Source organism: Artemia sp. Qi Xiang Cuo, chromosome 14, assembly GCF_049724085.1.
Source record: "Artemia sp. Qi Xiang Cuo chromosome 14, ASM4972408v1, whole genome shotgun sequence".
Lineage (NCBI taxonomy): Eukaryota > Metazoa > Arthropoda > Branchiopoda > Anostraca > Artemiidae > Artemia > Artemia sp. Qi Xiang Cuo.
In genome coordinates, this window is record NC_142807.1 from 8,361,981 (window position 1) to 8,388,057 (window position 26,077).

Consider the following 26,077-nt stretch of genomic DNA (forward strand, 5'->3'; position numbering starts at 1 on the left):
TTATTGAAACAACTTGACCCCCTTTTTGAAGCGATGTATTTTGGGCTATAACATAATCAAAGATGCATAAAGGTCTGAATATCAGGTGGGACGGGGATCAGAGCATTTTTCTAGGGAGAGGGGGCAGCATGAGAAAATTTATCCTTGAAGGAAAGATGGCCCAAGGTCATAAAAAGATCCATTTTGAGCCGCTATTCAATTTTTGAATAGATTAAATATAAAATTAAATTTGTTATGTTATATAAGTATAACTTAACGGTGGTGCGTTTCAGGGAGGAACACATGAAAGGTTTTGTTAGAGGGAGAAGAAATTGGAATAAAACAACAGATTGGTGAATTTACTAGGAAAATTATGAGCAATTTTGACATTTAGTAGGAAGGTGGAAAAGTGAATGCCATCCCTTCCACTGACCTGTTTGATATATAATGCTCCATCTTCTTTCTGGTACCAGTGCATTAGATGGTCACTTTAATATATTAAATAAAAAAACAAGTTTTTTTAACTGAAAGTAAGGAGCAACATTAAAACTTAAAACGAACAGAAATTATTCCGTATATGAAGGGGGCTGTCCCCTCCTCAACGCCTCGCTCTTTACGCTAAAGTTTTTTATTATTTTAAAAAATAGAGTTGGGAGACAGAGTCAAATTTTAGCGTAAAGAGCATGGCGTTGAGGAGGGGACAGCCCCTTTCATATACGGAATAATTTCTGTTCGTTTTAAGTTTTAATGTCGCTCCTTACTTTCAGTTTAAAAAACTTGTTTTTTTTTATTTAATTTCTGATCGTTTTTTAGTTAATGCAGCTTTTATTTGCATAAAAATTTTACTTTTCTTTTGCTAAATGATGTCTTTACAAATTAACTTACGTAACTAACTTCTATATTCGTATATTTTTCTTCTGGCAAAAAATACAACGTTGCAGATTTTTGCAGATATGAGCTTGAAACCTATGTAATAGGGTTTTCTGATACGCTGAATCTGACGGTGTGATTTTCATTAAAATTCTTTCACTTGTAGGGGATATTTCCCCCCTCTTTAAAAAATCGAGTAAATTTTCTCAGGCTCGTAGCCTTTGATGAGAAATACTAAACTTAATAAAATTTATATATTTAGGATCAGCATTATAAACACATTCTTTTGATACATTTATTGACATCAAAATTTCGTTTTTAAAAGTTTTTATTACTATTGAGCCGTATCGCTTGTTTTTTTATTGTTTTTTTTATTATTTATATGTTATTACTTATATGAAGGGGTTCCCCCCTTAGTCAATACCACGCTCTTTACGTTAAAAGTTAAAAAAAATTTTAATTCACAAACCTCTGAATCACAAAGGCCGTTTAATTAGAATAGATCGCTCTTTTGAAAGCACTAAAAAAAACTGTAGCGTAAAGAGCGAGGTATTGACTTGGGGGAGAACCCCTCACATACGTTATAATTTCTGTTCGTTTTAAGTTCTAATATTCCTTCTTACATTTCAGTTGAAAAAACTTGTTTTTTTTATTTAATTTCTGATCGTTTCTTAAATAATGCTTGGAAATCCGGCACCCCCTTCATAGAAATGTCCCTTGCCCCAAAGAAACATCCTCTACGGAAATATTCTCCAGAGTAACCCCCTCCTCTAGCCCCCCCCTCCAGAAAAAATCCTTCCTGAAAATGGTTGTATACTTCCCAATAACCAATAAATAATGCTGGCAAGTCCGGCGCCCCCTTCATGGCAATTTCCCTTCCCCCATGAAAACTTCCTTCATGGAAAGATCCTTACATATAGCCCCCGATCCTCTCCTTCCCCTACCTACCAGAAAAAATCTCCTCTGAAAAAGTCTGTATACTTCCTAACATTGAGTAAAGTTCATAACTTTCAGCCCTCCCCCTGGGGACTTTGGGGGATCAAGTCATCCTAAAAGACATTTTTATCATATTTTCGACCATGCTGAACAAAATGGCTATCTCAAAATTTTGATCGGGAGACTTTGGGAAAAAAATGAGCGTGGGAGGGGGCCTAGTTGCCCTCCATTTTTTTTGGTCACTTAAAAAGGGCACTAGAACTTTTAATTTCCGTTCCAATGAGCCCTCCCACGATATTCTAGGACCACTGGGTCAATACGATCACCCCTGGGAAAAAAAACAAAACAAACAAACAAACAAATAAACACGCATCCGTGATCTTTCTTCTGGCAAAAAATGTAAAATTCCACATTTTTGTAGATAGGAGCTTGAAACATCTAAGCAGGGTTCTCTCATACGCTGAATATGACGGTGTGATTTTTATACAGGTGCTAAAATTTTTGGAGGGTCTTTCCCCCTTTTTTCAAAAATCAGCCAAATTTTCTCAGGCGCGTAACTTCTGATGGGTAGCACTAAACTTGATAAAAGTTATATATTTGAAATCAGCATTGAAATCTGATTCTTTCGATATATCTATTGGTATCAAAAACCCGTTTTCTAGAGTTTCGGTTACCATTGAGCCGGGTCGCTCCTTACTTACAGTTCGTTACCACGAACTGTTTGATTATGCAGGGAAACCAGTCGTGCTATTACAGACGAAATCCGCCAGAGACCGGCTATTTTCAAGAGACCGCTATTAAGAAATGGAATGCAGAGTAGTTTTCATTGCGTTTACGATATTTAAACTGTTGTTTTTTTGGGGTTTAGGGGGGGGGGAGGTACCTAGGTAAAGTTAGGTTACGTATTTTAAATATACTATACTCCCCCCCTAATGTGCAAATATATAGCCCAAAATTGTTTCTAAACTATTATATATTCATCCTATTTTTTTATTTCATTAGCATTAACCAAACTTGACTTTTTAGAAGTGACCTTTCTTTCTGGCAATATTAGAAATGTTAGAAATGTTAGAAACATTGTTAGAAATGGTTAGAAATTTCATTGTTAAAACTCCATTGTTAGAAATGGAGAACACAATACGAAATTTAAGGGAAGAATTTAGTAAGACATTTAAGGGAAGATTTCACACGCACACACACACAAAAAAAAAGAAGTTTTCAACAATGCATTACAGAAACATTGATATTTCAACCAATAGCACCATTAACTAGACAGTTATTTATGAAAAATTAGCTAAAAGGTACATCATTATTTGACCCCTTGAGACAACCAGAAGCAAAATTGATTAACTCCAGTATACATTTGGTGATTTGGTTGACTTTAAATATAATTACAAGCGTAGGAGGAAAAGCTAAAAAAAAAAATTATCATAGATCATTTATTTAACATTTTTGTTATATGTTAATGTTTTTATTAGATAATATATAACTAATTTATATTTTTATTAGTTAATACTTTTTTAGAGCCAGATTGTGTCATGCCCATAACACATTCTCCATCCTCCATCCAAAAAGCACATAAATAAAAACAACAAAAATATCCCTTTTCTTCACCAGGTGCTGCTAATACTTCTAAAAACCCACTGCAGCACCCATCCACCTGAGGCCAATACAGATGAGCAGGCTCATCCCCCTCCCCAGTCTACTCAAAGTTTCACTCTTCACCCCCCTCCCATGAAGTTCTAATTTCTTTCAAGTCCTTCCTTACGAAGGATTAGGAATAGATTTTTCTTTGTCAGTAAAACGGGGCCTAGCCATTTTAACCTTTTCTTCATCATTACCCCTTCAAATCGGGATGGAACCAAATTTTTCGAACAATTTGTTGGTGTTACAAGGTCATTCGAAAGAGTGTTTTTAAGGAACTCCTTGGGAAAACATTTAACACATCTTCCTCGGCCTTTTGAAGCGCTCACGCTTCAGTCATGACCACTGACATTACCAAGGCCTCCAGGAGACTATTCTAATCTTAGTTCATCAACTCACCTTCATGTACTTCCAAACTTTTTCAACTGTAAAAAGCAAAAAAATCCTAACCCTTGGCTATTCTACTTTTATCTTCACTGCTTCCAACACCTTTACTAATAATACTACCAAGGTCGTATCCAGGGGTGGGGAGGTCAGGAGGCTTGAGCCCCCCCCTGAAATGTTTTTCCGACTCGTAAAATGTAACAAGAATTAATATAAACAAATTTTGATGCGTTGTTAGTTTTTTCTTGTACCCCACCCCAAAAAAATTTGTACCCCCCCCCCCAAAAAAAAATCCTGGATACGGTCCTGAATACTACCCAGGTAAGTGAAGCTATCCCCTTAACTGATCTTCTTATATCCAAACTTCATCTTTTCAGAAATATGTTTTATTAGTCTTTTTTTCTAGTATTTGTTTTACAGAACCAGGGGTGGATCCGGGATTTTTTAGGGGGGCGCAAAATAGGTTGATCCGATAAACTTGCGTCAGGAGCAAGTTTAATTAACGCAAACTTGAGTTAATTAAGTAAACTACACTACTTTAGATTACACTAGGAGGGGGGCGCCCCCCTGGATCCGCCACTGTACAGAACTAGCCAATTTGGCAACTAAACCATTAGTTGCTCAACCGAGTTATTCCATAGATAATTACTAGTTGGTAAATACATAGTTAAGAGCAGCTACCAACAGCTGGACTTCCACCTAAATCCTGCCATCTGTTGACGCGTGCCCATTGACCTATACCTATTTTGAGGCATTTAAAATTAAGGGTATTCCACTGGGATGTTAATAAGCAGACCACACGCTGTGACCAAGACATATGTTTGTATAAAACTACAAAGGAGTTATTTATGCAAAAGGACCCCCTGAAAAATCAGGTTTAGTAGTCTAGCTTTCAGTCTCAAGTTTCGACGCCAATTTCTGTTGATATGTGTTGCAATCCAATAAGCTATTCAAATACTTATCGTAGCTACCCGGGGCGTAATTTTCTATGGGGCAGCGGGCCAGCTGCCCCCCTGACCGCAGTTTGCCCCCAAGCTGAAATTTAGAGTTTTCAAAAATTTTGCCAAAAATAAGATGCCCCTACACAATTCAAGCATTCACAGAAACAGATGAATTTTCTTTAGTATACCTTTGTCTTTATCTTATGGTATTATGTTATGGTACATATGGCTCATTTTTCATTTGGTCATTTTTACTTGATTTGGGAAAATTCGATCCAACTTTGCCCGCCCCCAGGATTTTGACGCAATTCGCCCCTAGTGCTACTATGCCTAAAGGTTAGATCTGACATTGTCTTCCCTCTAAAATAATTACCTAAAATCGTTTGCTAAACTGTTCTCAATGGGAGGATCGGCAGGGCAGTGTATGTGCCTATCCCCCTTTGATTCTCCTGAGGATACGTTGCCACTTTGGTACCTCCCTTTGACAACAGCAGCTTATCAAACAGTTTTCGGCAGCTATCTCAGAAAGGAAAAAATGTCAGGAACGACCTCTAAATTTGACTACAGCGTGATTTCGCCAAAATTTTGGGTGAGGGGCAAAGTTGGAGCCAATTTTCCCACGTCATGTGAGAATGATAGCAGAAAATGGAAAGCGAGACAAATAGTAATAGTACCATAAGGGCAAAGGTCTAATAAAAAGAACTTGTCTGTTTCTGTGGATCCTTGAGTTATGTGTGCCTATCTTAGTTTTAACAAGACCTTTGAAGAGGCAAAATTTCAGCTGGGGGAGTGGGTATTCAAACTGGAGTCAGGGCGAGGGGCAAAATGGGGTCTTGGGGGCAGTATTGGGTCTGGGGGGCAGGTGTCCCCCTGTCCATAGCAAATTACACCCCTGTTGTACTAGACCTGTTTTTGACTAATAAATCTGATAAGATCTTACATCTCTTGACAGAAGACGGTTTTTCAAGAGAATACGGAGACTTTGGTCTTATTTATCATCAGAATGTCAATGGGGGGAGGGGCGACTGCCCCTCTCGATTTTGAAAAAAATATCTTTTTCGGCATTTTCATTAAAAAAGTCGAAAAATAGAACTCCCCCCTGAGATTCTGGAAAACACAATTTTTTTGTATTGCTTAAAAAAAATTGAAAAAAAATAATTGCCCCCACCCCCGATATTTTTGTTAAATGGTACCCCTATTTCTCAGGTCTTTTTTTTCGATAAAAGAAAATTTATTATGCTTTGATCGCTGGTCTAAGGACTTTGATGAGTCCTCTGCTCAAAGTCCTGTTTGGCAGAAACAGCTGAAGTTGAGGACTTTTGACTGAGATCGGTGAACCTTAAGATCTTAGCAGCAGAAAACAGGCCTACTGATAAGCCAGCTCATATGTGAAAACTTATTTCGGAGGGCAAGTAGGCTAAAAAAAACTGCCGAAACTAGGCGAATTACATAGAAAATAATCCTCAAAAAATGACACAATTTTTGACAATCCATCCATACTTCAATAGGCCTACTTCGAAATTAATATCTAAAAACAATGTTTTTGATAACATAACTGTCCAAAATTAAAACATTCCCTATATACAGACCTTTTTTTTCGGAACATAGTAGGCCTAATTGATATCATTGTTCAAAACTTGGTTGTCACAGGGAGTGAGGTTTGATTTCAGACATCCAGATGTCTTAGTAATAGCCTACATTCGAATCAGGTAACCACTATAATACTGTACCATAAATTTAAGTTGTGCATATTCAGAAACTTCCACGGGGTATAGAATAAGTGGTAATTGTCAAGAATCCAGGTATACACGCGAGAAGTAACGTTTCGTTAATGCTAATGAAATAAAACAAAATAGGATGAAAATATAATAGTTTAGAAACAAATTTGGGAAAATATATTTGCACATTAAGGGAGGGGGGTGGGGGTAAAGCATAGCATATATTAAATACGTAACCTAGCCTAGCCTAACCTACCTACCTTTTAGTTCCCCTAAACCCCCAAAAACTGAAGCTTAAATCTTTGTCACGGAGTGAGCAACATCTCACAAACCTGTTTATCAATAGCAGCTTTGAGATTTCAATGCGGTCTTTCTCGCGTGTGTACCTGGACAAGTACCGAATAATTTTTCAGGACTGATGATGATCGTTAAGAAAAGTATTTCCTACACGTTTAATTGAGTTTTTCTTGCCCAATATTTTACGAGGAGATTGTCCTCTGACTTTCACTACGGAGGTATCCCATACGACATAGCCATTGTAAGCAAGCACAAAGCTTTGTTTTTGAAATATCTTTCACAAGCAAAAATACTGAAATTGCCTTTCTCGTCACAAAAAATGAATGCAAACTCAAAAGGGAACCAAAATAAACGTCTGTCTATTCAAATCAATAAAAAACAAGGGAAAAAAAGCTACAAAAACTTAATAAACTTAAAAATTAGTCAAACATAAAATATAACCGTCAAAGATAAAAATGAGAACATACAGGGGCGGATACAGAATAAATATTTGGCGGCGGTGAGCACCAACAAAACTTGGTCTCCCCTTATACAATTTTTTGCCCCTCCACTTCTGTAATTAGTGCAACTTTTGACCTTCTAGGATGGGATATGTGCCCCTAAAACCACCCCTGAGAAAATATAGGGTTAAACGAGAGGTAAAAACAGTTTAAAGCTGAATAAACCATTAAAATTGAAACGAAGGACGATATGAAATACCCCTTATACCTTACATTCTTGGTTTTACCGAGGCCATAGCCGAGGAGGTTGTTACTGGGTTTGAACCCCCCCCCCGCCCTAAAATGTTGCCCGATTCGTAAACACGTAACAAAGATATACATATTTTCTGTGAAGTGTTTAAAAAAAAATTACCCCCCCGCCCGATCGAAAATCCCGGATACGCCCTTGGGTATTACACTCCGTTTTACGGTATATTCGGTTTTAGAGGAAGTAAAAAAAGGCACTCACCTCATTTCGACGAACCCAAGCAGGAGAAGATTCTTCGTTGATAGCAGTTACAGAAGCTCCACTGTCGCTTCCTGAGGATTGTACACTAGTTTGACTCCCTCTTTCAGTTATTCTTTGACGACTAAACGAGCACTCCTCTTCTGACCCAACCTGCCGCACTTTTTGAATAGGGGTATGGTCGTTACTTATAGAAGTCGTCCTCTTAGGAACCTCAGGAGGAGGTTTTTTACCACTAGAAACTCTCCCACTACTACTCACACTGCGAGTATAATTTCTCACAACACCACTGTCATCAACATAAACATGATTTGAGGGACTAAAAAACCGAGTATCTTCAAAACTTCGGTTAGCAGGTGACGAAGTGGGAGTCATATAGTTCGACTCGTTGACATGTCCTGTTTGAAAACCTCGCGAGTAACTATATTGATGATAATATGTATTAGTACCATTCACTGTTTCTGTAACTGTTTCAGTCCTATGGTGGGCTGACGACGTGTTCACCCTTGGAATAAAATTTCTTTCTTCTATTCCAGTTCCAGGCCCTAGACCTGGAGGTGCCATTACCACAACACCATATTGTCTACGATCTCGGAGAGAAACAACTCTACTCGGTCGAGGGGGCCGACCAGTGCTCGGTGTATCGGTAATTTCTTTATACAAGGCATTAAAGTTTTCTCTAGCTGAGGATTCTTCTGGGTACCGGGGTCGATCTGGGTTTAACTGATCCCAAGCTTCTACTTGGAATCGGCGACTCAGGCGACGGTCTGCCTTAGCCATTGCTGTAATGGATGCAAATTTGCGGCGCAACATGTATTGACGGTATGCTCTTTGTATTGTGGTGGCAGCTTTTCTGGCCCGAACAGGGCCACCATATTTACGCTCCAATAACTCAATTTGCTTGTCCATCAAATCTTGCGACAATTCATACCTTAAAAAAAATCAGCTTTATAAATAATAAATTATACAACTAAAAACTCGTAGCCAGGGGGAAACTAGACTTCTAACAGACCCACTTTTTCCGTCCTCAGAAAAAAGAGAGTTAATAATCGTATCAACCTGTGAAAAATCTACTTTGAATAGTATCTCTCTGAAAATATTACAGTTAGTGTCTGTCTAGAAGTAAAAAAAAAAAAAAAAAAAAAAAAAAAAAAAAAACATCAAAAAATGTTTCCAAATTGAAAATTGCTAGCAAAAACTACTTTCCAAAATGAAAACAATACAACATCTCTAAGATAATCAGCAATTCAGTGAAACAGCTCTGCGTGCGACTATACTTGCCCTCGGTTAACTTGAGCTGGCCCTAGCTTACTTCCTTTTCTGTAGATGGCGTTTTTTGGGGGCTGGGGCAGGGACGGTATTTGCACTCCTATATTTCCGAAAATGCATTTTTTGGTATTTTTACTAAAAAAATGTCTTTTTTTATATTTTGACTGAAAAGAATTGAAAAAAAAACAAAATCCCCCCCTAGATTTTGGAAAATACATTTTGCATCTCCCCCCACATTTCCATGGACTGACGCCACTGTTTTCTGCTACTACCATCACAAATCAATGTAATCACCAGAGTCACTACATAAAATGTATTATTAATATAATAAGGACCGTATCGAAAAATTTTTTCGGGGGAACGGAGGGATTACCAAAGTAGTTTTTGCTTGAGGGGAGGAAGGGGGGCAGATTAATGAAGACAAACAGTCTTACCTCTCACGGACTTTGTCAGACAGTCTCAAGTAAGGTTTTTTTTTCACCTGTATTTGTAAGACCAATTTGAGAGGCGGAGAAATATTTCAGGGAAAGGGGGGGTTATGTACGGTAATCCTCCTGGATACAGCCCTGAATATAATTTGCTTTAGATTTAATAACATCAGTTATTCACACATTATTATGAACAAACGCCCAAAAGGTTAAAAATCCAACAAAGCTAGTATTTAATCTTAGGTAACACATTATATACTAAGTCTGTCTGTAATTTTACCTACTCAAGAAACGAAAACATTCAAGATTGAATTTACTGATAATATTCAAAAATGGTATCGTCTGTAAAAGTTTGACATCGAAGTCACACCTTCTTAGGAACAATTTGAATATCTTGTCTTATCTATATTGGAGATAAAATTATCGTAGACTACTAGCAAATATTTAAGAAACACTTGTTTCATAGCTTTTGAACAAATGACAAAAAAACACATTTGCATTAGGACTGACCCTGAACGTTAGACAAGCTTATCCACCGTTGCTTCGCTTGCTATAGAGACCTAGCATTTGTGTAATACTTCTAAGATGGACTTTTGATGGTTTCTATAATATCTTTTAAACTAACCCATGAATAGTTAGAATGGGACACCCTATAAGTGTCCAAAGTCATTTTCTGTGGGGAATTTAGTTGCCAAGGATAGATGAATTAGCTTCAACTCACCCTGATCCCAGATTAGATACATATCAAGAACAGGGAGCCCATAGACTCCAGAGTAGAGAAATGCCAAAAATAGGGATCCCCTAGGGTCAAGAGTAGAGACATATCAAGAACAGATACCCCTTTGGCTTCAGAGTAGAAACATCAAGAACCTTTTGGAGCCTTTTGGCTCTAGAGTAGAGACACATCAAGGACAGGGAGTCCCTTCGCTTCGGAGTAGAAACATCAACAACAGAGCCTTTTCGCTCCAGAGTACAGAAATATCAAGAACAGGGACCCGTAGGCTCCAGAGTAGAGAAATACCAAAAATAGGGAGCCCCTAGGCTCGAGAGTAGAGACATATTAATAACAGGGAGTCCCTTCGCTTCAGAGTAGAAACATCAAGAACAGAGAGCATTTTGACTCCAAAGTACAGACATATCTACAACAGGGAGCCCCTAGGCTCCAGAGTGGAGAAATACCAAAATAGGGAGCCCCTAGGCTAAAAGTACAGACATATCAAGAACAGATATCCCCTTGGCTTCAGAGTAGAAACATCAAGAACAGAGAGCCCTTTGGCTCCAAAGTAGAAACACATCAAGAACAGGGAGCCCCTTGGCTCCAGAGTAGACGCGTCAAGAACGGGGAGCCATTGGTGTATGACCAATGATGCCTTTGAACATGGCCCATGTAACGCTTCAGAAACGTAATCATTTACAGTCACTTAGGCCTAATAAATAAAAAAATACCACATTATCTTCTTCTTAAAATCGTGAGATATTTCAACCAATGGATATGACCATGTCACATCTTATGCTGAAATAGGTACTTGCTTAGAATCCGGGCAACACGCGAGGAGTGAAGTTTGGTTAATGCTAATGAAATAAAACAACGTATGATAAAAATATAATAATTCAGAAACAAATTTGGGCTATATATTTGCACATCAGGGGGGGGGGTTAAGCATAGCATAGATAAAATACGTAACCTAACCTAACCAAGGTACCTTTTTTTGCCCCTTCAACCCCCAAAAGATAAAGTTTAAATCTTTGTCACGGAATGAGCAATACCTCACTAGGCAGCGAAAACCCGTTTTTCATATAGCATCTTTGAGATTTCGATGCGGTCTTTCTCGCATGTTGCCCGGATTCTAACCAAGTACCCTGAAATACTCACAAGATGAATTTACTTCAGTTGGTCTGAGCTATATTTGAACTATTGGTGTATCGGTGTAATGTTGGTGTAAACACAGTATTAGACATTATTTCTCTTCGAATACCAAGGATAGTGGAAATAAAACCTTATTGTTGGAGTTGGTTAGTTGGAAACTTAGACAACCATGGGTATCTTTAGAAATTTAGCAAAATTAGGGAATTCAACTTTTAAAGAAAAAGACCACCATATGGAAATTCGCAGCTTTTGATAGGAGCAGTGGATAAAAATGAGCAAAAAAAGGGCTAAAAACACATTATAGCGATCAGCTTTATAAAGGGCGTGGCTTTCCTTTGAAGTTATACTTGTCTTAGGAAACCAACAAATTGTCATTGTCTGAATTTTAACAGACGAAATTAGTTTTTCTAACTTATTTTTACAGTCCAACGTGACAACATTGCCAAGAATGGGATACTCCCCTAATAGCTTCCTATTTTTTAGACAAACAAAGAAAAATCGCGGTTTTCAGATATGAATGGACGTAAGTGGGTTCAGAAGGCAAAAAAGTTTCATTTTGAGATTTTTGGTACTTTCAGAATGTTGATCATAAACATATAAAATGTATTCCTCGGGTTAAGGGGGAGGTTTTCAGCTAGGATGCCACAAAATCTTTTGGGAATATTGGGCCCGTTTTTTTGCACTAAGATCTTACATCTAAGGTCTCACATCTTTCTGCAAAGATTTCCGTTTTTTAACTCATCTTTGTTCTAAGATCTTACAGCTCACTGACACAAGCAAAAAGTGTGAAAGACGCCATCTTTCTGCCATATAGAACAATGATGAGAGAACTTATACTCATCATTGTTCTCAGACCGCTGATCAGAGCAGAATGATGAAAGACGTTTGCACAAAAACGACCAAAGATGTAAGATCTTAGTGCTAAGATTTCACTTTTAAGCGTTCTTTGTCAAAAGATGTAAGATCTTAGCACATAGATGAGTAAAAGAACGGCCCTATTGACGACACAAAGGTAACCTTTGTAGTAATAAACAAAGGTAACCTTTGTAGCAAGAGCGGATCCAGGATTTTTGTTCGGGGGGGGGGTTTACTAAGTTTTGACTCTGTTTTCGACTAATTTTACTAATTTTTACTAAGATTTTACTAATTTTCGACTAATTTTTGACTCAGTCAAATATTTCGGGGGAGGGGGGGGGGTTCAAACCGGGCAACCCCCCTCCCCCTGGATACGGCCTTGCTTTGTAGTAATAAACAAAGGTAACCTTTTTTTGATTTGGACCACAATAAAAATTCTTTATGAGGCATTTGATTCTCCACTAGCATATGCAATCGAAAAAAACACGCTAGGCTACTGCTGCAGCCATGATCGTGACGAGCAACGAAAATAATGTAATAAATAACAAAAACTAATTGATTGAATCAACATAGGAAGAGTAAGTCTAACGCTATATTTTATTCTTACTTGCCTCGTAGTAATACTTCGTGTTTACAAACATTTCAACCTTTCATGAGGAAACCAACAATTTCAGCGTCTTCTCCGTAGAACATGAACATGAATAATATGCAAGGATATCTATAGAGGAGCTTAGAGGGCAGGCACGTACGCGGGAAGGTTTTCATGAAAGCGACAAATAATAAAACAAAAATTTTAATTTGAATAAGATGTGCCATGAAATTCGGGAAAATTTAGAAGGGGTTAATCCCAAAGGCCTTCTTCCCTCTGTTTGTGTCTGGTAGAGGGGATGGATTTCAATCCCTCTCATCTCCTCACATTGAGATATAATTTCATCCTAAAATAAAATATATTAAATATATCTCTAAGATATTCCACACAGTGGGGACATGCGCAGGGAGTGGCTAAGGGCTCAGTCTCCATGAAATCCTGACTTATGCAAATTATTATTTTTTTTATTGGCTCCCTGAAAAAAAATTTCAGCGTACATGCCTGTAAAACAGGATACAATTAGTGCAGAATAATAGAAATCTACAAGGACCTTCGAACAAAAGAAAAAAAAACCCACAAGCAATTCGAAAAATTCCTATTTGGATTCTTATTTCAGAGAATCGCGGCAAGAAATCGAATGACATGAAATTAAGACAAAAGATTCCCAGGATTCCAGAATTCTTTTACTCTCGGATTCATCCAAACAAAAGTAGTCCGACAGCATGGGATTATACCACGAAAATTCTTTCAAATCATCTGGCAACGAAAGCATGCTCTATTCATCAATTTTTTTTTAACAAACGTGCAAAACCGCAAGAGCACATTGGTTAAGTTTATAAAATATATTTGAGGATTTATTAATAATATAATAAAGTATGCTGAATCAAAGATACTCTCTGGGGAGGATTTATGGCAGGCATGCCCACTTACATTTTTTGGGGGGGGGGGGGGGGAAAAAGGCAAAGGCGCATGCGTAGATTTCTTGGGAGAGGGAGAACTGAGACTGTGAATTATTCGAAAACATAAAGCTAATTTTTTTTAATCATGAGATTTGGGGGGTAAGCCTAAAACCAAACCAGATTAAAACCACTCCCCTCTATCATACATACCTGAAAAGCGTATTGTCCCGAAGAATTGTGACATTTCAGTGAACCTTAGCCCCATAGGCCCACTGGATAGCTGACTGGTCTGTAGGACCTCACTCCTCCCATTTGATTGGGAAAAAGGTAGAATGTTCTTTTGAACATAATAAAAACAGAGCATGGCTACAGCCTTGGTCATCCCAGGGAAATTCTTGGCCACTTACATGGCATAACGAATAAATGAAATCTAAAATCTAGCATATTCTAGGAACCAGGAGCGTAGCTCCAGCATTTTTATTAGGGGGACAAGAGGGGACCACATCCGGAGAGTCAAGGGGCATGGGTATACAGTATTTTTCTCTAAATTATTGGGGGGCAGCCGCCCCCTCCCTAACGACGCCACTGCTAGAAACGAAAGTTGTTAAAGACATGGTTGCTGCGGGAAAATTTTTTAGCCTCCTGTACCTAAAAATGGGATCCTCAAATCCTTCACTTTATTCTTTCCTTCTTTTAATTTATTTTTTTTTTAATTCCATTATTTTACTTCTCTTAACCCCCCCCCCCTCAGGAATACATTCCTTCGCGAGTGCCTGTATCGAATGCAGTTGGTTTAGCATAATCATTATTTTACTTCTCTTAAACCCCCCCCCCCTCAGGAACACATTCCTTCGCGAGTGCCTGTATCGAATGCAGTTGGTTTAGCATAATCATTGGAATATAGGAACTATATTTGATACATTTTGTTTACTATTATTTTAATGAGAATATTTTTATTATATTTACTACTGACAAGGCCATGAGGACTAAGACTGTGAAATAAATTCTTGAACTCATGGATCAGTGAAATAAATTCTTGGACGCATGGATCAGTGAAATAAATTCTTGGACGCATGGATCAGTGAAATAAATTCTTGGACGCATGGATCAGTAAAATAAATTCTTGAACTGATGGATCTTTCAACATTTAATATCATTATAAATAGAATATTCAATTTGATGTTGTTTATACTTTCCAAGACTGTTCAAGACACATATAGTTTTCAGTAAAGTGCCAATGACGCAGTAGGTTTTATAATTTTACAGAGAGAGAAGGAGGTCATACCCAAACTCTTGTTTGTGGTGATCTTTGTTCGTTTCAAGCTTGATTTGCATATTCAATTTAAGTTTCACTCGTTTTAAGATTTATTCATTAACTTACATTAATATCTATTGTATGTTTGTTTGCATTGATTGTTGAATTAATTTCTGTTCGTTAATTACTCGAGTAAGCATTACTCGCTTTAAGATTTATTTATTCATTTATATTATTACTTGTTGTAAGTTTTTGCTATGATTGTTTATTTAGTTTCTGTTCGTTTTGAGTTTCATTTATTCTTTAATAATAATTTCTGGTCGTTTTGAGTTTGAATTTTAAAAGGTATTTGTATCTGCAGAGCTTTAGTTTAAAATGGCCTTTATTTTTCTTTGAAAAACTTATTTTTCGGAAAGTTTTTTTTTAATTAATTTTTGTTCAATTTTGATTGCGAAAAATTTCAAGTTTTTAAAAATTCCTTATTTCAAAACAAAACTTAAAAAAAAATCAAATATTCATCAAAGTATCAAAACTGATATCAAAGTAACAATATCATAGGCAGCGCGCTAGCGCTGCCTATGATATGATTGAAGTGATTAGGCTTGATATTTATGAAGTGATTGGAAGGCTTGATATTTTTTTTTTAGTAAACATCGAAGTGGGTATAATGTATTAGGCTATTTTTTGTTGTTGTTTTTGTTTAGACCAGGGCACTTCGTATCGAAGGAGTTGTCGTGGGATCTTTGAAAAGGGCTCATTCGATTGAAAATAGAAAGGGCTGATGTCCTTTTTAATAGCCGAAAGTGATTTGAGGGCAACTAATCCCCCTTCCACTCCCACCCTCCCACGCCAACCCTCCCATTTATGCTCTTAAAATTTAACCAAATCAAAATACCGTAAGTGTATCCAAGCTATCAAAGAAAGTAAAAAGTTTTTTTTGCGAATGGTATCAAGTTTTCCATTTCAAGTCAACTAGAGGAGGTATAAAACTAAGTTAAACAGTACTATTTGTGTCAAGATTTTTAAAAGGGGGTATGTTGTTAAAAATTTCTGAGAATTTATCTCCAGTATACAAATAGCAGGCCAAATTATAAAGTCTTAAAAAACGAAAAGATAAAGTATTATTTTCTATTTCCCTGAAAAGACTATGTCAATATAAAACGAACAGAAATTAATTTAAAAAACTTTTTCCACAAAATTAGTTTTTCAAAGAAAAGTAAAGAACTCCATTAAACAAAAAATGAGCAAAAATAAAATAAAAAAATCTACCAATCGTGAAACTACCACAAATCAGCATCTATAAATAAATGAAACCCAAAACGAACAGAAAATACAATAACTAACCGAGTCAATCTCAAAACGAGCAGAAATTAACATAAGTTGGGCGCAATCTCCGTATGCCTTCCCAAGGCCAGAGCAAAGTTTGCACATTACTGAAAAAATGTAAATAAATGTGCATTGTCACTTTAATATGCATATACTGATATTTAGTAATCAAAATGTAAATATTATTTGATTTATTTAAGTTATAAAAGTAAAAACATTTATATTTTTTCAGTAAAGTGCAAATTTTGTTCTGGTCTTGGGAAGGCATAGGGGTTTTGCACCCAACTTATGTTAATTTCTGCTCGTTTTGAATTTGACTCGGTTAGTTATTGTAATTTCTGTTCGTTTTTGGTTTCATTTATTTATCGATGCTGATTTGTGGTAGTTTCACGATTGGTAGATTTTTTTATTTTATTTTTGCTCATTTTTTGTTTAATGGAGTTCTTTACTTTTCTTTGAAAAACTAATTTTGTGGAAAAAGTTTTTTAAATTAATCAAAGTGAAAAAATGGGTTTGTGTCACCCTCGGACTTTTTATTATCAAAATTTGTATCGGATTGGTTTGGGGAAAAGGGGCGTAGGGGGACTAGATTAAGCTTTGGTCTCTTTTGACTCTTTAAAAGTGAACTAGAACTTTCTATTCTCAATCAAATGAGCCCTCTCTGAAGTTTATATGAGTATCCCTTCTATAAGAACCATATATATCCCCTGAGTATAACTTACAACGAATATCCCTGGGCCCTGGGGGGTTGTGTCGACCCTGGAGTTTTAATATCTGATGGTTATACTGTTTTTAACAAAATGGTCATCTGAAATTTTTATCGGATGGGTTTGTCCATCCGATACACCCAAAGGCGTGGAGGTCGGGAAGGGCTAGTTGCCCTTCGATATTTTTTCACTCTGAGAAAATGAACTGCAACGTTTAATTTCCATTCAAATGAACTCTCTTTGAAGCTTATACGAGCATACCTTCCCTAAGAACCATATATGCCCCCAGAGCAATACTTACAACGCCAGCCCCGGCCCTTGGGGGGGGGGGTGTCGACACAGTAGTTTTGTTATCTGACCTTTGAACTATTTTTAACGAAATGACCATACGTAAAGGAGTTTTTGCTATATGATCTTTGAACTATTTTTAACAAAATGACTACCTCACATTGGGGGGGGGGCAGTTACCCTCTGATCACTTTTGACTCTTAAAAAGGGCACTGTAACTATGGATTTCAAACCAAATGAGACCCGTTTGAAGTTTATACGATGACCCCTTCTATATGAAGTGCCTCTGGGAAAAAAATAAATGGAGTGTGTGGGAGGCTAGCTTCCCTCCAATCACTTTTGACTCTTAAAAAGTGAATTACAACTTTCAATTTCCAATCAAATGAGCCCTCTAGGAATTTTATACGAGCATCCCTTCCATAACAACCATATATGCCCCCAGGGCATAATTTAAACCGCCGACCCCCTGGCCCTGGTGGGCTGTGTCGACACCGGAGTTTTTTGTTATCAGAACTTTGAACTATTTTTAACAAAATGTCTATCTCAAAATTTTATCTGATACATTTAGGGCGTGGTGGAGAGGGGGGAGGGGCTAGTTGCCCTCTGATCTCTTTTGACTCTTAAAAGTGAACAAGAACTTTCAATTTCCAATCAAATGAGCCCTCTCCGAAGTTTATACGAGCATCCCTTCCATAAGAACTATATATGCCCCTAGAGCATTACTCATAACGCTTGCCTCCGGGCCCTGGAGGGTTCCCTCGACGCAGGAATTTTTCTTATCTGACCTTTGAACTATTTTTAATGAAATGGCTGTTATAAAATTTTTATAGGATGGGCTCGGGGAAAAAAGGGTGTGGGGGGGGGCTAGTTGCCCTCGGATATCTTTTGACTCTTGAAAATTGAAATAGAACTTTCAATTTCAAATCAAATGAGCCCTCTCTGAAGTTTATACAAGAATCCCTCTCATAAGAACCATACACGCTCCCAGGACAACACTTACAACGCCTTTCCCCCGGGCTCTGGGGGGCGTTTTTGTTATATAATTTTTGAACAATTTCCAAAACACTGGCTATCCCAATATTTGTAGCAGACGGGTTTGGGGAAAAAAGAGGCGGGGGGGGGGGGCTAGCTTAATGTCTCTTGACTCTTAAAAAGTGAACTAGAACTTTTAATTTTCAACCAAATGAGCCCTCTATGAAGTTTAAACGAGCATCCCTTTCATAAGAACCATACATGGCCTTAGGGCATAACTTAGAACACCTTCCCCTGTGCCCTGGGGGGTTCTATTGACAACAGAGCTTTTCTTATCTGACCTTTGAACTATTTTTAACAAAATGTCTATCTCAAAATTTTTATCAGATGGGTTTTGAAAAAGAAGGCGGGGGGGGGGGGCTAGCTGCCCTTGGATCTCTTTTGACAATTAAAAAGTGAGCTCGAACTTTATATATCCAATCAATTGAGCCCTCTCTGAAGTTTATACAAGAATCACTTTCATACAAACAATATATGCCCCAGGGCATAACTTACAACGCCTGCCCCCGGGCCCTTGGGGTTTGTGACGACACCTGAGTTTTTATTATTTGACTTTTGAGCAATTTTTAACTTAGTGGACATCTCAAAATTTTTAATGGATGAATTAAGGGGAAAAGGGGCGTGGGGGAGGGCTAGTTGCCCTCCTATCTCTTTTGACTCTAAGAAACTGAATTAGAACTTTCAATTTCCAATCAAATGAGCCATCTCTGATTTTTTTACGAGCATCCCTTCAATAAGAACCATAGATTCCCTTAAAGCACAACTTACAACACCTGCCCTCGGGCCCCGGAGGCTGTGTTGACCCCTGAGTTTTCGTTATATGGTCTTTGAACTATTTAAAAAAAAGCTATCTATTCTTAACGGATGGGTTTGAGGAAAAAGGGCGTGAAGGGGGGGGGGCTTGGTGCCCTCCAATTTTTTTTTACTCTTAATAAGTGAGCTAGAACTTTCAAGTTCCAGTCAAATGATCCCTCTTTGAAGTTATTACAAGTATCCCTTCCATAACACACATATATGCCCCCAGGGCATAACTTACAACGCCGGCCCCCGGGCCCTGGTGGGTTGTGTCGACATCAGAATTTTTGTTATATGATTTTGAACTATTTTTAACAAAATAGCTATCTTAAAATTTTTATTGGATGTATTTGGGAAAAAATGGCTTGGGGGGGGGGAGCTGGTTACCCTCCAATATCTTTTGACACTTAAAAAGAGAAAAAGAACTTTCAATTTCCAATCAAATGAGTCCTCTCTGAAGTTTATACCAGCATTACTTCTATAAGAACCATATATGCCCCCAGGGCATAACTTATAACCCTTGCCTCTGAAGACTGTGGGGGGAGTGTCCTGCTATAACATATAATTTCAAGGAATATCAACTACGTAGCATAAAACGGTTGCATCAAATTTTTATTTGATGTTTTTAAGGAAATTGCTGACGTGGAAACACTGTTAGAGGCCATAGAATAGCTTTTATCTACTAAAAAGTAACCAAGCCAATTAAATTTCTAACCGACTGGGCCATTTCTGTATTTTTCACGAACATGTTGTCCATACGAAACCATATATTTCTCAGTGCCAAAAATTACAACCCTTGCCCTAAGGGCTGTGGGGGAGTTGTCATCCTCAAAGACCTAATTTCCAGAACTTAAAACTACGTTTAATAAAATGGCTATCTAAAAATGTTGATTGGATGTGATTGGGGAAAAGGTGGGTGTGAGAGGGGGGTTAGTTGCCCTCCAATCACTTTCGACTATTAAAAAGGGCACTAGCCGTTTGAATTTCCAATCGAATGAGCCTTTTTTGAAGTTCTACGACAACGCCTTCTATAAGAACCTTATATGCCCCCAGGGCATAACTTAAAACCCTTGCCGTGAGGGTTGTGGGGGAGTGTCCTCCTCAAAAACATATTTTTTATCTGGAAATCAACTACGCTGAACAAACTGGCTATCTAAAATTTTTTATTGGTTGTGTTTGGGGTATGGATGGGCGTGGGGGAGGGGGCTAGTTGCCCTCCAATAACTTTTGACTATTAAACAGGGCACTAGCCCTTTGAATTTCCAATCGAAAGAGCCTTTTTTGAAGTTTCTACGACAACGCCTTCTAAAAAAAACCTTATATGCCCCCAGGGCATAACTTAAAAACCCGTGCCCTGAGGGTTTTGGGGGAGTGTCCTCCTCGAAAACATATTTTCTATGTGGAAATCAACTACACTGAACAAAATGGCTATCTCAAAATTTTGATTGGATGTGTTTGGGGCAATGATGGGCGGTGGGGGTGGCTAGTTGCTCTCAATCACTTTCGACTATTAAAAAGGGCACTAGTCCTTTGAATTTCCAATCGAATGAGCCTGTTTTGAAGTTTCTACGACAACGGCTGCTATAAAAACCTTATATGCCCCCAAGGCATAACTTAAAACCCTTGCCCTGAGGGTTGTAGGGGAGTGTCTTCCTCAAAAACATATTTTCTATGTGGAAATCGACTATGCTGAACAAAATGGATATCTCAAAATCTTGATTGGATGTGTTTGGGAGAATGACGGGCGTGGGGGGGCTAGTTGCTCTCCAATCACTTTCGACCATTAAAAAGGGCACTAGAACTCTCGATTTCCAATCGAATTAGCCCCCTTTGAAGTTTATGCGACGACCCCTTCCATATGAAGTGCCTCTGGGGAAAAAAAAATAATAAAACATTGGAGCCGTATGGCCTTTACTATAGGCAATGCTATAGCGTTGCCTCTGATGGATAAGTATAAACCAAAATATTCTCACAATAAGAGGAACTGTCAGATCTTCAGCACCGTATTCTGATAAAATAATAATAATATTAACAATAATAATAAATAGTTCCTCCTGGGTCAATTGTGGCGAATGGGTATCCACATCTTTCGTGGGAATTTATTTTATCGAGGGGTCCCCTTACCCGTCGACCCTGCAGCAGCTGGGATTGAGTCCCGGGCTCGACATCACCATACACAGATCAATCCACTACACTACCACAAATCACCGATATTAAATTCTTCCAAAAAAAAGGAAGGTCGAAGTCTCCCCCTCCGGATCCATGTTGATCTGAAGGATCTTTTGCAACTCTTATGAGTAAAATATTATGTTCCAAAATTGTTGGTTTTGTTTCGACATCTGCATTGTCGCTGAAACCGTAAACCTCCAGAATTGTAAGATCTAATCATTTTTTTTTTTTTACTCCAAAATACGCCCACGGCGTTTCAAATTTGATTCTAAAGTTTCTAATATCAGAAAATAAACACGGAAAGGAAATATAAACACGAAGACGAACCCTGAATTAGTTCCAGACCTAAAGCTGAAATATATCCGACACACCCTAATAATAAATATTAGCTCTAAGTATCAATTTTCCAATTATTATATTAGAATTCTATCAGGAATTTTATAACTTAACTGCGCAGAGCATTAAGGCGAATAAATCTGTATCTTCTAGTGAAAATAATACTACGATGCTGGTATTAAAATCTTGCATCTAGACTTCTGGGGATTTTGCAAGGGAGGGGGGAGGGGGCTTAGAAATTCCGTAAGTAAATCCCCATTTTAGGAAAATACGTAAGACCATTTTTGGAAGCCCTATACAATAACTGCAAAATCACCAAAAGATAGAAAGAAAACTTTGAAAAAAAAGGTAAAACGACTGGGCTTCTAATGCAGGTACTGATGCAGGTCAACACTTTTTTTTATTCGCGAAAATTCTCAAATAGAACATATTATCCTAAAGAGAAATACCCCAAAAGACAGCCTTTTCAGCTACGGAAATGTTTTCTTTTTTTAATCTGACAAGAAGAAAGCGCATACTTAAGAACTGAGGCGATTCATGAGATTATAGCCCCTCCCTCCTCTTTAAGCCCTAATTAGGGCAATGACTCAAAATTGCGCACCTTAACATAAAACATTTTTTTTGGAAAACGTGTGAGATGTAGCTTTGCTTACTGATTTGGGTTAAAAAGTTTCTTTTTAATTCTCAAAAATAGTATATGCTGCCAAGGCCGTACCCAGAGGGGCGGTTAGGAAGGTTTGAACCTCCCCCGAAATGTTTGTTTGACTCGTAAAAACGTAACAAAAATGGATATAAACAAATTTTGTATGTTTTTTTTGAGTTTTTTTTTGTGTAACCCCCCCCCCCCAACCCCGAAAAAAATCTTTGAGTAAAAATCCCTCCGAAAAAAAAATCCTGGACACGGCCTTGTATGTTGCTGTAACGTGAAAAATTACTAACTTGCTGAGATACCGTAAAACAAAAAAGGGTAAAGGGATAAGAAACCTTCGCATTTAACGCTTGCGCCTAATCTTTGAATCAAATAGCTCTCTGAACTAGATTAGAAGTCACCCATGAAAAAAGAGCCCCAGTCAGCAAAATTTGTAAAAAAAAAGATCCGACAAAAGATGGCGCCAATATTAATGCGTCACTTATCTCTAACCAATTACACTAATGAAACCGCTAGACTGTCCAAAATAAACCAGACACAGAAAGAAAAAAAACAGAGGTTACAAGATAAAAATAATCAAAAACAAAGCAGCGAATGTTAATATTAGAAGATTGCAACATTCGATATATTAAAAGTTTCTTATTTTCCTGCAAAGGGGCGGGGAAATGTCTAAGATATGTTTACACAATAACGAAATTTATTTAATCGTAAATAATGGCGACTATTTGTAGAGGGACTCACCAATCTTTTGTGTGCACCAAGAAACATAGAGGACGCGAGTTGAGACGTGCAGAGGCAGGGTCGGAGGCACTTATCACTTCAGTGAAAAAGACACGCCATTTAGCCCCCCCCCCCTTGAATTGTCATCAAACTATAATGGTATCAATTTGCAGTAGGGTCCAAAGACAGGTTATAGAATATTCCCACTCGAACGGTGCATCTTTTAAAAAACTCGGCATTGGGATAATAGATTGGGGGAGACAGGGGCGGATCCAGGAAGAGGAGGGCGCGCGCCCCCCTAACATAGTCTAAAGTAGTTTAATTTAATTAATTAACGCAAGTTTGCGTTATTTAAACTTGCTCCTAACGCAAGTTAACCGGATCAACAGATTTTGCGCCCCTCCCCCTAAAAAATCCTGGATCCGCCCTTGGGGGAAGAGCACGTAAATTTAAACCTGATTGGCAGATCTTACCATAGAAACAACAAGGAGGGATTTTGGCCGGTTCTGATCCCTTTCCCGAGTAAGAGAATCAATTTAATGACCTAACCTTGACATGATTGGGTCTTCTCGACCATTTAGGCCCTCCTCCCTAATATAAATCTTAATTACCTTCTTGAGTCCTATTGGTCGTCTCCAGTATACATGTTTTATTTAAAAATAGTAAAAAACATTGGTTTTGACTTGTTCATGTTTCCATACCCATATACAGCATATCGCCCCCCCCCAAAAAAAGGGGGCATGATATATATATATATATATATATATATATATATATATATATATATATATATATATATATATATATATATATATATATATATATATATATATATATATATATATATATATATATATATATATATATATATATATATATATATATATATATATATATATATATATATCCCTATAATTTTGTAAATATTAGTTTTTGCCTGTCATAAATTTATCGAAGGAAATTTTTATAGGTTATTTAGATGAATTTAGACCTATGTAAAATATAAAGAAAATATAAGGAATAATGATAATAATAATAGTCGCCAAAGAAGAAAAAAGCGAGCAACAAAACAAGTGAAATTCACCTTTTTCTTCTAAAAAGCAGACAAGCAAAGTGAATTGTTTCAAAAAGTTAAGTTTAGATTATGCATGCCGGCATAAACGAGGAGGAAAAGTGAGGGATCAGCTTCCTTGGATATTAGTTCAAAGACCCCCCCCCCACTTCCAGAAAAAATTACGAGCCTTCGGGAGTACCTAGCCCCTCTCCCTTTCAACAAGGTAGAAGCGCTAACTTTAACAGACTGGCAATAAATAAGTTTTACGAAGAATAATAATAAAATCAGTTTGAGTAGAACTGAAATAAAGTACATACAATTTTATTATTTATCTTCTTTTTTTATTTCGCTTAATGGTTGGTGTAATAGAAATGTTTTAGACGATTTGTTTAGCCTACTGTTACTCTAGTGTTTAATAAATAAATAAAAGCCTCGGAATGAAACAAAAAAAAAGAAACCATTCCAAACTTATGCTTTAATTACAACTTGTGATTAGTAATGACATTGAAATGGGTTTTCCAAGTGGTATTTCACAACTTTGGCTTCATCTCAAAAAGTAAAATAAACAGAAAAAATCTTACGAAGTTTGGCTTCGGGTCCTTTTAACACCTTCATCTGTCTTTCGAATTGTCTGTTTTTTACCTCCACTATTTTGCGCATGATAGTGCGGCGTAGAGCCTCCTGAGCGAGGGTGACGGGTAGGTGTTCTCGGAGAGGTGGTTAGAGTAAGACCCTCATTGACATACCCACGCTTGTAGTCTGGTGGTTTACTTGAGCTTCCCATATGCCGTTCAGATTTTTGAGGGGTACTGTAATAAAAAGAAAGATATTATATACATACATAGAAAGTGTATATCTTAGCTGTTACACCTAACTGACATTTTCACACTTCTGAGGTAATGGTCAAAAATAATTTTTTTAAGCTGTTCTCAAGGGGAAGATCAGCAGCTTAATGTGGATCAGGAGGGTCAGAGCGTGACTAAAACACGCATTATAGTTTTAATTTGTAAACTGTATTTACTAACTGACTTAATTATTAATTGGCAAATGTAAATACTGCTTAGAAAAGAAAAGCAATTTAGTATTTTAGCTTTAGGCTACTGCAAATTATTGTATTAGAGATACAGTTTATTATAATTTTTTTAAACAGATTTTGATAGTTTAAGTCACATTATAAACCTTGGACATTCTGAAACAAAATTCAATAGCTCTCCCAGACCAAACGTTATTAAATTTTAACCTTCTGAATTTTTAAATACAGTGCCAATCATATAAATTTTTAAATATATAATTTATAGAACTCCTGATACCAAACACGTGCGCAGAATTTCTTTCAGGGGTGGGGGACATTGGTAAAAAAGATAAAAATTGTATTCCATAATTTGACCAAGAAGTGCCCAGAAATTCAGGGAAACTTTGGATTATTTGGAAGGGCGAACCCCAAGGCCCCCTACCTTCCCTACCTGATTTCATAAAGATTTAAGGTACTTGTCTAGAATCTGGGTACACACGAAAGAAAGACCGCATCCAAATCTCACAGTCACTATTGACAAACAGGTTTGTGAGGTGTTGCTCACTCCATGACATAAGATTTAAACTTTAGTTTTTTGGGGTTCAGGGGGACTAAAAGGTAGCTAGGTTAGATAAGGTTACGTATTTAATATATGCTATGCTTCTCCCTCCCCCCCCTTCCCTCTAATGTGCAAATATATAGCCCAAATTTGTTTCTAAACTATTATCTTTTCATCCTATTTTGTTTTATTTCATTAGCATTAACGAAACTTCACTTCTCTCGTGTGTACCCAGATTCTAGACAAGTACCGGATTTAATTATCTCAACTTTACTTTTCATTTTGAAGAAAACTAATGCGTGGGGGCAATAGATTCAAGTACTTTTTTCGTTTTATATATAGGTATTATCCAATATAGCCTACATGATAAAATGTTCTTTTCATAAAAAAAAAAAAACACAAACGGAAGTATTAGGATGAGATAATACCCATTGACATATATCAAATAACAATATACATTGGACAACTATTCAACTGGAAACATTTAACAATAAAATTGCAATTTTAGGAGAAACTGAACAATTTATAGAATTCGAATGCCCGTTTCGGAAACA

General features: G+C 37.2%; 1 protein-coding gene across 9 annotated transcripts in view; it reads right to left on the reverse strand.

Annotated features, from left to right (window-relative positions):
• siz (Brefeldin-resistant Arf-GEF family protein schizo) overlaps positions 1-26,077 on the reverse strand; it is a 373,423-nt gene that overhangs the window by 50,410 nt on the left and 296,936 nt on the right. For 7 of the 9 annotated variants that reach the window (XM_089100396.1, XM_089100403.1, XM_089100402.1 and 4 more), the window contains 2 exons: positions 24,534-24,761; positions 7,718-8,645 (listed from right to left, as the gene is read on the reverse strand). In XM_089100396.1, the coding sequence (XP_088956522.1) occupies positions 7,718-8,645; positions 24,534-24,761 (1,156 nt within the window). Of the gene's footprint in view, positions 1-7,717; positions 8,646-9,417; positions 9,531-9,594; positions 9,642-24,533; positions 24,762-26,077 lie in introns of those variants that run through there. The other 2 variants (XM_089100404.1, XM_089100405.1) reach the window with 2 other exon arrangements.